Here is a 12,986-nt window from a genome sequence, read left to right on the forward strand (position 1 = left end):
TACTATAGGTAGAGTTTGCTTCGGCTCTCGAAGAGTGTGCAGTCGCATCGCGGGACCACGACGCGGGGATCACTTAAGATCTAAACAAGTATTCCTTAATTATTAGATATATAACTATCTATTTATATGTATTTATATATATACTTTTTTATATATATATTTATATTGAAAAATGAGTGTACTCTCTCTTTCTCTCTCTCTCTCCTCTCTCTTTATCTCTCTCGTTATTATTAGGGATAGATTATCAATTAATTTGTAATTGCGTGTAACATAGACGCGTCCAGCGCATAGAAACATAAATAAATAAATATAAACGGATATATTTACATTATACTCGGATAGAAGAGGGGGAGGGTGATATCGTGGAGGGTCCACGATGGGTATAATATATATGAATATTCCCTTCTCTATTTCTCTCTATCTCTTTAAATATATATGTATATGTATATATATGTATATTTACGTATAAATCTCATTCGTCTGTTGTCCACTCTACGATGCCGGCATACCTACGACTTCACCTCGGCGTAAATATGCGGCGATGATAGAAAAAACGGAGAACAAAAATAATACTTCGCGAAAACGAAGAAACCGGAGGAATCGTAGGTAATGCGCGTAACTATATATATATCGATATATATATATATAAATATATGGAGTCTGAGGTAGAAGCGGTTTCGTATACTTATCAGTTATTAATATATTGTATCATCATATGTGCGTGTGTCTGTGTACATACGTGTTAAGCGTTGGTGAAGTCTGATCTATCGGTATTCTCCGAGTACTAGGTAAACAACTCGCGTCCAACAATCAAAAGAAAACTCGCATTTTTCCGCCGACATGGCGTCGTGAAAAAAAAACAACAGAAAACGTTAAAGGAAAAACGGCAGGTTAAACGTGCGGTAATTGCTCGTTAATCAGAGAAGGAGAGGATTCCACTGACACACTGATACGGTGATCCTCGCGTCCACCGACGCGAAACGGAAAGCAAAGTGAAGCCCTAATTTGCGTCTATGTTGTACGGAATTCCCTTTTATTATTATTACTTTTTCTTTTAAAGTAACGTTACGTCCTATACGTATATATTAAAGAAAAAAAATCATCGTAAACTCTCGGTGGGATACAAGCGACGTGCCTCGTTTGGCCGGCCAAACAGAAATCGGCGAACAAGAATAATATCGCTCGGCGATGTGCCGATCTGCTACGAAAGAAAAGGAAAATGGTAACGTCGCTGGACGAGAAAGAAGAGTCAAACGAAGAATAAATATACATTGTAGCAACGAGAACATTTTCGCGAGAAGGATTCTCGCGTACAGAAAAATTCGAGAGAAGCGCGTTAGACTCGCTATATTTGTAATGCACGCGTAACCGCGCGCAGGGCGGTTTTGCCATGCGGGAAAATCGCGAGAGAGAAATCGGCGATAAGTCCGGTAGAGTGATTTCCAGTGGCGAGCGATCGCGAATTTGCGGTGGTCAATCAACAAACGTTTGACTCACGGCAATATATATATATCGGAGAGAAGAGGTCTTTCAACGAACGAACACACCAACACAGTCCCTACTATACACCCGACTATTGCATCGCTTGATTCATTGATTTATGTTTATTAAGAACCTTATCGACTATTATACTTTGTAGTTTGTACTTGGTTTTCATATTCCTGAGAGAAAAGTATTCGCGACGCGCCGCGCGTCGCGTCGACGTTTTCAGGGGGAGAAGGAGGCGAGGGGCTTGTCCGTTCATTGACAGTCTTTTTCCACTATTCTTTTCTACCACATCTTCCCTCTCATTTCCTCTTTTCCATCCCCCGAAATGAAACCGACGGTAACGACGGCGGCGCGACGCGACGATCTTGCAAATTATCGCTTTACCATGTTATACACAGAGATTTTTCGTAAGCTTCATTCTGTGCGCACCCTGTATGTCGTGTGTGAGGTAGCATTTGTACTAGTGTGTGACGAAGTATTGTGATCCGTTATTGCGGCGGGCCGCGGGCCGTTATATTCGAACGCGATCGGCGACGAGGCTGGCGGAGGTCCCGACCCGGCCCCTGTGGCAGTGTTCTCGCATACGTCGCCACGATGAGAGATCAGTCTTATTGTTGATAAGATAAAGGAATGGGGCGCGAGATAGGCGCGGCGTCTCGTCGTCGCGACGCCTCGGGAGTGTACGACAGGGATTCTTCGGACGTCACAGCGAAACAGTTCGCGCGCGTTTAAAGCGTTCAGCTCGACCGCGATGTCATGGGACGGGCCCATGTCGATGAGGTATACAAAGGGTTACGGCGAAATCGTTCATCGTGATTCGTGAGCGGAGGCCGATCGTGCGGAACGGTCCTCGACAACGAGCTCGTCACCGACGCGTCCGGCCGCGCGGCGCACTTGTGGTTTTTTGCTCTCTCTTCTTTCCCTATGTGTGTCTACCTATACAATTCTGTTTTCTTTTTTTTTTTTCTACAGCGTGTATAGTAAGTTTACAAAATCCACACATCCTGCCTGTCCTGTTTGTTTAACCCTTAAACATTACGTTTACTTTGTACTATAAGTTGCGGCCGGGAAACGAGCCGCTCGTTCCCCGGACGTTCGAGGTCCCGCTCTGCGACATCGCTACGCCGTGTGTCCTATTACTTCTTCGTCTTCTTTTTGTTCCCCTCCCTCTGCCATATCATCTTTTTGCTTTTTTTTCTTTTTTTTTCTCTTCTTTCTTTGCTCCGTCGATTTTAAATATGCTTATGCGTGCGTGATACATGTACTATGTAATCATTATCAACTACGGTATAGTACTATTATATACTATACGAGCAAACGGTACAGTAGTTGCCAGTGCATTCTCTGCGCGCGGTGTAGGTGCAGTGATGACATCAATTTTGCTCCCTCACTCCCTTCCCGCGGGCAGCCGCGTGATTTCCTTTTTTTTTCTCTATCTTGTCCTGAAGCTCGCTGCCCGCGCGACGCGAATGATAACGAAGGTTCCCCGTTACGGAAAGCCCGTTCACACCGTGACGATCGTCCGTTTCGAACGTGCTCGAACGTGCAGCTTCGAATATTGCAGCCGAATCATTGTAGTACAATTATTATTGTTAATTTAACGACAATTTTCATAAATCAATACAATCTAAACAACGTTCGAATCGTTTGCCGAAAGAACCAGATCGAAAACGTGCGAGACTTTTTCCTTTTTGTCCCTTTTTGTGAAACTTTCGTGGTCAATTTAGAAGCGATTAGCTAATTTAACGCGGACAATCCAAATTACACGAATTTCCCGTTCACTCTGATTATATTCGGATGAGCTACCTCGCACGATCGCATTCGCATTTGCCCCTCGAAAGCGTGCGCGCGCGAGCGCGCCACGGTGTGAATCTCCCTCGCCTCTCGTGTCAAGCCTTGTGTCACACACGACATCTATAAAGGATTCTCAATCCGTAAAACACATATTATAGAAACAACATGCAACATTTTATCCTACCGCCGTGATACAATAAATGGTACATACATACGCGTACGCGCGTCGCGCGAGTGTCGTGTACGTGTGTACGTGTCTGTCTCCATGTATATGTGTGTGTGTGTGTGTATTTCTGCGTGTACATATATATACATATAGACCAAATATAATTCTTACACCGGATGTACGACGGAAACCGAAGACGGAAGCGCGCGTATTCGTTTCGCACTTTCGACTTCCGATCGCGGATTCGTCTCTCGCGCGTACCTTGACGAAAATCGACTGTAACATCGAATCTGGAACCTCACCCTCGAGCCCCGGAACGGCCCGAGGTCAACGAGATCGGGGAGAATCGAGAGTAAGAAGTAAACAACAAAAATATCGTAATTTCGTTCAAAAGCGCGTTTCAAGAATCGTGCGATTAACTTTTGAGCAAAGCGATACGACGAAATTAACAACGATTTAAAATCGATTTGAGTCAAATTGCCGATTTTCGGCCGTTCCGAATAACGTTTACGCGCGTAAACCGATGTCGCGATAATATACGACTAATTAATTCTAAATTTTCGCTTTAATTCTACGTCGTTTATCTTTTCGGTACGTGTGTGTGTGTCATCCTCTTTCTTTTCTTCCTACAATTCCCTCCGACCGACATTGTCTCTCTCGTCCTTCCGATCCGCTATATGTGTACGTGTGTGTTTTCGTGTGAGGTGTCGGTGTGAAATACCTTTACTACGTATGCACTCCTAATCCTTACGTATGACAAAACAATTAAACCCTGGGTTTAACCGACTCCCCCCCCCCCCGGAAATTCCGCGCTTGACCGTTATTACCCTAACTTTCAAATTTCGCCGCTCCGTTGCCGATAACTCGATCCCTCTACTTAAACTTAACGCTAATTCATTGTACCACTTAAAGGTATCCTTCTCCCCCCTCCCGCCTTTGCCTCTGCTTAGCAGAACAGCCGAAAACAATATATATATTTTGTATATATATTAAGTAAAAGATTCATTATATAACTTGGCATACGCGACCGTATCTATTTACACGAGCCTGTGTGCTGTCCACGTGTGTACGTATGTCTCTCCCCATAACTCTCTCTCTCCATCCCTCTGTGTACGTGTATGTACGTGTGTGCGCGTGTGTGTATGTTCCTATCATCACATACGTAAACGACACATAACATCTTTGAATATCCTTTTCCCGCGGCTTCTCCCCCGGGAATTAACTTCCCTATGACTATATGTAATCTCCGTCGTCCAGCATCATCAATCCTATCCCCGGTTAACTTCCCTTTGCGCTCCCTCGGGACAATCGATGTCACCTACGCTCGGATAATTTTCGCTTTCCACCATCACCGTTTCTTCTTTCGCGTCCGCCAGCGCATCGGCGCTGATCTCGCCGATCTCTTTCGGCGATCGAGAACTCGTCTGTCTTATCGCCACGTCTCTCGTTTCATCCCCGGGACGAAAACGGTGCAACCAGTCCATCGCGCGACCATCCAGCAACGTCCGTGACACGTCGGACGATTTCGCGCCGCAATTTCGACAATGCACCACGGCGCATAATTGCGGCTCTTCCTCCTACCCGCGAATCACTTTCGCGCGCGCATTCACGGGCTGTTCATGCACATATGCGTACGCACTCGCTCGCTCTCGCGCTCACTCACTACGGCTTCACAGTTGTACATACATGTTGCTATTTCATATAATAATGCGCCCTCGCGACCGAAAGAAAAACGGAAAGAAAACGGGCCTATTTTACGTACAGATAGACATCACGCGCGCGGATCGAGGATCCCGGAGCTCTTTCACGCGGGACGAGAATGATTGTGGCGGAGAAACAAGATTAGATAGAACATACGTGTGCTTGACTAGCGTGGATCGATTCATTCTGATTTACGATGCATGTTTGAAATTAATCTAACGGTCGACGAACTCCGAGATCCACGATCTTGCGTTACCCTGCAAGAGGGTGGCAATGGCAGGAGAACTGCTCTGACATTAACTGGACAAAGTAGTAGTAGTAATAGTAGTAGTAGTAGTAGTAGCAGTAGTAATAGTAGCGGCTGTACGGAATGTACAGGTTTTATTATACTGTATAAAATATCGCTATTGTGTTCCCTGTGTGTGTAATGCATTGCAAAACGATGAGGTAGTACTGTCATACTTTTGGCAGAGTTATGCGCGCGCGTGCGCGACGAGTGCTCACGTATATTTGGCATGTTGAACGTTATTAAAGACAGGAAAAGAAAAAGAAGAGAAAAGTAAAGACAAATAAAAAAGTGAAAATAAAAGGAAGAAACGGAAATGAACTCTTTTCGGCTTCTATATCTCGTGCACTATTATATCCCCCAGCTCGCGCACGACGCGCTTTAAATACTAAATATTTCTCTATATCGTCTCTATTGTCTCTGATAACTTACGGTAGGCGGGTATCGTTGTGAGAATATAAACGTTTAAAAACTTTCTGCAAAAGAAAAAAAAATAAACGAAAGGGAGAACAAGTAAAAACGGAAAAAAAACATAAGGCAGATTAATCTGTATAAAGTGTAAATACTGTAACAAGTAATATCGTGGGTGCCATCCTGACTAGGAGTATATCTCTATATATCTATACATATAGGTAATGTGTAATATAAATCTATTGCATTGATCACATCTCATACAACCGGGATAGCAACTATTTCGCGCGTAATCGCGCGCACTGTTTAAAACCACACATGTGTGATCGATGGCTATTATACTCTATTATATTCACGGTACGCGACTATTGCTCCGGACAAAAGTCCGCATTTTAAACATTGTAAACAGGTAACAAAGTGGTAGTGATCGTTTCGCCGCGAGGCGCGGCGCAGCCGGCCGCGACAAACTTCCGTGGCGAATGCGTTTGTTTTCTATTTTCTTTTTAATTATTTTTTTTTTTTACAGAAAAATTAGTGTCGACGTAGTGTAATGGTATATGAACGTGATTATTGCTCGGTCGACTTACTTCTATAACATTGTGCGCGCATTCGCCAAGAAATATATTTGCGCGAGCGGCTGCGCGGCACTTCCGCGGCTATAATCGCACGACAGTCGTCCGCCCTAGAATCGCAGTATTAATCTCGTAAACGTTATATATAAAATCGTAACGGTATAAAAGATGTGTACTCTTCGTCTCGGGTGTCGTCTCGGCGCGATTTCGGATATGTGGGTTTCACCGCGATTATTATATGTATAGCAGTCGAAGTGCGTGTTGTACGCGGTGGTGTACGAAAAGGCGGAACTGAAAATTGACGTGTGTGATTACACGAGAGTAGAAAAAACGTCGTGTCTTTGGCACTGGTGCGCGCGTAACGTTAACGTTTCGGATAGGTATCGCCCGTCGGAGCGTCGCGATTCTATAGGCTCGACTTCTCAACAGCGATAAGTAGTACCAGAAACAGGTAAACCGGTTAACGGCGTTAACGATTAAAATGCGACGGCGAGTAAATCCGATATCTATGGTAATGTTGGACTATAAAAAGGTAGCGCTTTCTCTCCTGGCGCTGATTTGTGCCACGAATTAAAGTTTACCTGAGTTTGCATTGGTTCTCTCGTCGCAGTCGCCTGCGCTATAACGGCTCTGCGTGTATATACGTGTCTATGCGCCATTTCGCCGCTCAGCTCGTTACCTTCACCCGCTATATCTCTCGCGCCTCTCGTTTAAAAAGCTCCTAGTTAATAATCCTTACTTGACCGTTGCACTTTCATTGACTAGCTTTGTGATTCGCAGCGTTTTCTCGCGAGCGTGTCCGAGGCGCCGTGCGCATCGTTGTTCCATGCCTCTTCCAGGTCTCTTCCCGTGTCTCTTGTCCTGTATACGAATCTTCATGGTCGTGCCCCTCGTTACGATTTCTTCGACCGATTCCAGGCGCGCACGCGGAGAGAGATTTGCCCTCGCGACGAGGAACCGGGACGGCGTTCGCTGACGACGACGAAGGGAAAACGAAGGTATACCTAACTGCAGGCTCTCCTCTCGTCTCGTACGCTCTAACCGCGATCCGGTCTCGCGGTCGGCTCCGGCGAGGTGGTCACCGGGATCGTTGTCGCCGGTACCACCACCGCGCGCGAACCGCGACGGCGACCACGGTGGCGAGGATGACAGCGACGCCGAAGACATTGTTACTGGGGCACAATGTCCGAGACCGAATAGCTGGCCTGGTTGGCCTTCTGCCTGAGCTCGGCTTTGTGCTCCCGCGCGATGTGCCGTCTGACGGTGTTGTTCCTGGTGAACGTTCGCGAGCAGTACGGACATGGCACCCTGATGCCCTGGTGACGTTGCCGTACGTGAGCGCGCAGGTTCGTCTCGTAGCCGTATAGTCTCTCGCATAAGGGACACTTCAATTTCGTACCTGGAAAGATAGACACTTTTGTTTAAAACTCTTATCCATTAAGTTAAATCGTACGCAGATCGTACTCATATTTATTTTTATATTTACTTTACTCGGTTTGCACGAAATTAATATTATCCATAGGCGATGAATATAAACGCTGTAATTTTCAAAAAAAAAGTACAAACATCACTCACGTACGTGGCGGTTAAAATATTAATAGACACAAAAATTCTCAGAACTGTCAAGCGTGATGTGGATTAGTATTACACAAAAGACCTAGGATAAAGAAAAATCTTTTCTTTTTTCAAGTAGAGTTAAAATTTTTCTACGATTGCCCGACTTAATTGACACGTAAGCCTATAAGCTAATCATAGCGTTCTGCGTATAAACGCGCGTGTAATGCCGCGGCGAAACCTTCGTGGAAGGAAGCGTGAATGCAGATTGCGCAACCTAGCTTCTTTTTTTTCCTTCTCTTTCTCTCTATTTCTTTCCCTCTCCCTCCCTCTCTCTCTCTCTCTCTCTCTCTCTCTCTCTCTCTCTCTCTTTCACACACACACACACAGTTTTTTCTGTCCGCGCGCAGCCGCGCTTCGCCATTAGTCCCATCGGCAAGAAGAAAACAAAGTTTATAGGCTCAGGCTCAGGCTCAAGCGATTCATGGTGAAGCATTAGGCCAATGCCTCCGAGATTGTTGGCGCGTGCAAGGCCAACCTCGGGCTCTAATACACTTCCCATCGAGCCCGATTAACTTGCGCCCGAAGTACCATTTACGGCAACCGCCGGTTCGGCCTCCTCGCTATACGTGCGAACGTGCGCAACCGATCGTAACCGACAAACGATCTTTGTCACGCGTAACGTTTTTAACACAGCCCGTATATTTCCTGTTACGCTACATCCAAATGTTTGGCCGAAATTTTTCACCTTATTGTGCGTCTACGCAATATGTAATGACGCATTATAAAAAAGTGCATTATAATAATGCACTTTTTTAGATTAGTGTTAAGATTTTTTCTAAAACTGACGTTTTACACTGTTGAGGCAATTAAATTAATTAACCGGATCGATAACAGAACAAATTCAATGCTTGAAAAGCACACTCTATGAAAAAGTTCCCCGGAAATCGTTCTAGGAAAATATGTAACGGTGTGTCTTCAAAAATCTTTTGTGATTCAGAAAAAATAAGAACAATTTTTACCATTATCTAGTGGGAAAAAGTGTTAGGTTTGCACGACGTGGAACTTGTACGACAAAAATCAAAACAACTTTTGCCATTAACATTGAAGTAGCTAATGTTACGCGAAGTAGGCGTGACACCGTCTTCGAACTTCATCCCGATGTAGCAAGAAGCTCATTGTAAAGCCGGAGAAACTGCGCGTTGTATCAATGAAGTTCGCCTCCGAATGAAACGCGCATTAGTCTCGTCGTCCGTTAATCCTCTTTGTTTAATCCCAAAGAGATACGACGACGTTGATCTCGGCCCATCGTGACACCGTCGATCCCTGACGGCGACCACGTCGTTGCACGCGCGCGCGTTTAACAATAATAACAAGTTCTAACGTAATTCTATGCTGAATCACAGTCGAGATGAATTGGCCGAAATTCGCGTTTGCGTTTCACGAGCATAGCTGAACGGGGGCCATTCACCAGCGGGCTGCTGCGTGACACACCGTGTCATTATCGAAATTATATAGATTAATCGGGAATAGTTCGGTGGAGGATCGAAGGAGGAAAAAACAGGAGACCGCCCATCATCGAGGCTGTTCTGGCCCTAAACGAAAGGACTCGCCGCCAACGTTCAGGTGTCACGAGAAACGGCAGGAAAAAATGCGAACGACGAGAAGATATCACGTTCAAGCCAACATCATACGCTGGACCATCGTAAAAATTGTAGCGGCCACATTCAATGCATAAATAATCATGGGCCCAAGTGACGCATGTACGGTAAATTTTGTACAAAGAAACCGCGAACTCCGAAAATTTTCTTTCAACGTCCGTGGTTCGTGAAAAATCTCTTCTTTTTCCATGTCATCATACTCATCATTCTCGGTCATTTTTGTCAATTGTTATTTACGGTACATTTATTTTATACTATTGTCATATTGTCGTCACATATGCAACGTCACGCGATTCCGAGATTTATTCGTTTGATGCGCAAACTGCGTTCGATGTCAACCTGACGCGTGGAACAAACGATCGCATTTATCATTAAACGTGCGCCGAAAATACGGGCGAATGACGATATCAGTCGCGGCGGGAAAAAAAACCATGCGCGCGGTTACGGCTAGCGCGTGTTACGTGCGGAACCGCGCCGGCTCCTCGGCGACGGACAGCGTCTAAAAATAGTGGGCCGTGGCATCCTAGAAAATGTAAACGGGGCCGCGGGGCAGCACACACGGTCTCGTGCAGCTGACTATGAAATTCACAAAGGACCCGCGCGCCGGAACAAAGGCGCGCGTACGCGCGAAAACGCCATAAGCCGGAAGAGAGAGAAAGAGAAGAGAGTGGCCGGACGGGCCCCGAAAGAGAAAAAGAGAGAGAGAGGGGAGAGGGAGAGGAAACGAGCTTGGCGAGGATCATCAGTAGAAGGAGAGAAAGGGCAGGCGGGACGAAGCTGCAGGGTAGATACGCCCCTGAGACATGCAGAAACGCAAAACGGTGCCGGCCAGGAAGCGGGACGAGCGCGCTTCTGGGAAAGGTATCGTGCCATCTGCGCCGCCCAAGAAATCGCCGATCCCGCCGCTCGGGGTCTTTTCGTGTTTATCGATGATTACCACACATAGCTACGTTCCCCCGAGTGAATCGAGGTGCGAGCCATGCGGCGCCCAAATTCCACGAAACGCGAATTCCGTACCGCGCGAGAACGCGGAATCGAGGCGCGCTCTAAGAAAATGTCACCGCCCGAATCTGTCCCAGGACGAAATTAGTCCATTCCTCCGCACGTATGGCACCGTTATTAAACCGTTATTATGGAGGGCTCGAACGAACGCTCTTCGGAAAATAATTAAGCGATCCAATTAGTCTCCCGAGCCTGGTTATTCGCTCGCGCCTCGAATTATTGTCACGTCCTGGGGAGGATCCTGAGGGCCGCGAGTCTATGGTCTGGAAGGAAACGAAGGGGGATACGGGCGATTCGGAGCGGGCCTCCGATTCTCGGAGGAATCGTGCGTGTTTGACCGAAGGGCTCGGGGAAGGAGGAGGTAGAGAAGCGAGGAAAAAGGCTCGAGAGAGAGAGAGAGAGACCCGCGGGAGGGACGTGCGGGCGGGTGGTTGGGAGGCAAAATGGAAAGGTTAAGTTACGAAACGCAACGGCAGCCTCCAAGGTCTCCCCCGTCTCTCAATCCCCACACCTCGCTGGCCGCGACGATCTGACCCTTTTTTCCCTTTTCGGCTGAATGGATCGAACAAACGTGTAACGCGAAGAGTGACTCCCGATATACACAGGCAGCCCTACCGCAACGCGCAGCAACTCACCGCAGCTTTACCCGCGATCGATCGCAAGCCGCGCGCCGCTGACAAGCGTATCGCTGTTATCAGCGTGCGGTCCCGTACTCTCTCAGCCCTCCCGTCCTCATATTCGGTTCCCCCGGATGCGTAGCGCGATCTCGCCCGCGCCTCCGCCGCTATCATACGCGCTGACGCGTGCGTGAGCGAGCTGGGAAAATGGAGGCCCAGAGCGCGAGATGGTATCGCATATTTCAGGACAGTTCAAAGAATGCGAAATAGAAGATAGCACGATAACGATTATCTATTTTGCGGTGGAAGATTCGACATGAGAATGAAATACCAGGGTCCAGCCTCCGGATATGCTGTAGAATTCCATTGTGTAGAAATAGAACTCGAAATAGAGATCCTGAGCCGACCGAGTGATCCCGACCGAACATCCACCCTGCAGAAAGTTAAAAACGCTGCGTACACGGAGAGAGAATAGGATGATGCGTGTGCGTGTGCGTATGAGCATTGCGTATAGCGCTGTGGATCTCGCCAGGCCTTGACACATTTTGTTCGGTGGCGCCAAATTGGTCGCCGCTCGGGCGAGCACTCGCTCCGAACGGGAGAGGAAGAGGAGAACGGTCAGAAGAGGGGAAAAGGAGGGACAAAGGGACGGACGAATCGGAAGGATAAGAGAGACCGCGGCGCGATAAGAGCGAGGAGGACGGCGAAACCGACGGCGATGTTGAGGGTTAGGGAGAAAGAAAGAGAGAGAGAAGAGGCCGAGGGCCAAAATGGAGAGAAGATAGAGGAGGGCGAGGCGGAGGAAAATCAATGTCAGGCAACGTGCGTTGCAACCCGAAATCAAGGGAGCCCAGGCCTCCCGCGCTGTTCCCGTCCCGGCTTGGCACCCGGCGGTCGATTCTGCAAGGGATGGCGGTACGGCCGCGCACTCTTTCTTTCTCTCTCCCTTTTTTTTAACCCCTCGGAGACCGTCGTGAACCATAACCCGCACAACGGTCCACTTCCCGGGCCTCCCTGAATCGCAATGTCCTTATGATTGCGGATACGATATACCTTCGCTTGGATATCGGTATCTACCGGCAGCGACTTCCTTGGAATTTCAACAAGAATAAAGATCGTATCATTATCATTTATATATATTATATATATGTATTTATGGATGCGACGATATAAGTAACTTTGCTTTAATAGCGAGGGATTCTAATGTTGTAACTATGAAAAGCGAAGAGAGAGAGAGAGAGAGAGAGAGAGAGAGAGAGAGAGAGAGATGAAGCGTAGATGATAAAAAATAGATCCCGCTTTCCGTTTCCGAAATATAGAGGACGCCGAGAAAACGACGTTGCTTGGACAGGGAGTTGACGAAGGTCTTCCTGACCTCCTCAGGGCCACGAAGAGCGAGCTAGCTCGTTGAAATTCTGAAATACTTTGGCCATGTAGTCGGCGAAGCGATCCGAGCCGCTGAGGCTCGGAAATAGTTAGGAATCGGAGGGAATTCGAGGAAAGGCCTCGATTATGCACCTCCGCCTATTATACATGGGTGCGGTACAAAGCACGTTGATTATCAAAGTGCACAGGATTAAAACCAAGAATTCCAATTTTAGAAAATGAGCTGTAGAGAAAAAAAATTTTTATATATGCGCTTTATCTGAAGAATAATCATCTTCGAAGGAAACCTGGCTGACCACAAGAATCCGTTTCTACTAGCGCGCGGAATAATCTGAAGAATGGATCCTT

The 12,986-nt window shown here is 47.0% G+C and overlaps 1 protein-coding gene across 7 annotated transcripts in view; it reads right to left on the reverse strand.

Annotated features, from left to right (window-relative positions):
• Positions 1-2,442: 2,442 nt before the first annotated feature.
• The window catches only part of LOC112454323 (zinc finger protein chinmo), a 50,296-nt gene continuing 39,752 nt past the window's right edge, over positions 2,443-12,986 (reverse strand). For all 7 annotated transcript variants that reach the window (XM_025015628.1, XM_025015627.1, XM_025015630.1 and 4 more), the window contains one exon: positions 2,443-7,817. In XM_025015628.1, coding sequence (XP_024871396.1) covers positions 7,588-7,817 — 230 coding nt within the window. In that variant the 3' untranslated portion in view covers positions 2,443-7,587. The remainder of the gene's footprint in view (positions 7,818-12,986) is intronic.

The sequence above is a fragment of the Temnothorax curvispinosus genome, unplaced genomic scaffold (genome assembly GCF_003070985.1).
Source record: "Temnothorax curvispinosus isolate PA1 unplaced genomic scaffold, ASM307098v1 QBEX01005011.1, whole genome shotgun sequence".
NCBI classification, from domain to species: domain Eukaryota; kingdom Metazoa; phylum Arthropoda; class Insecta; order Hymenoptera; family Formicidae; genus Temnothorax; species Temnothorax curvispinosus.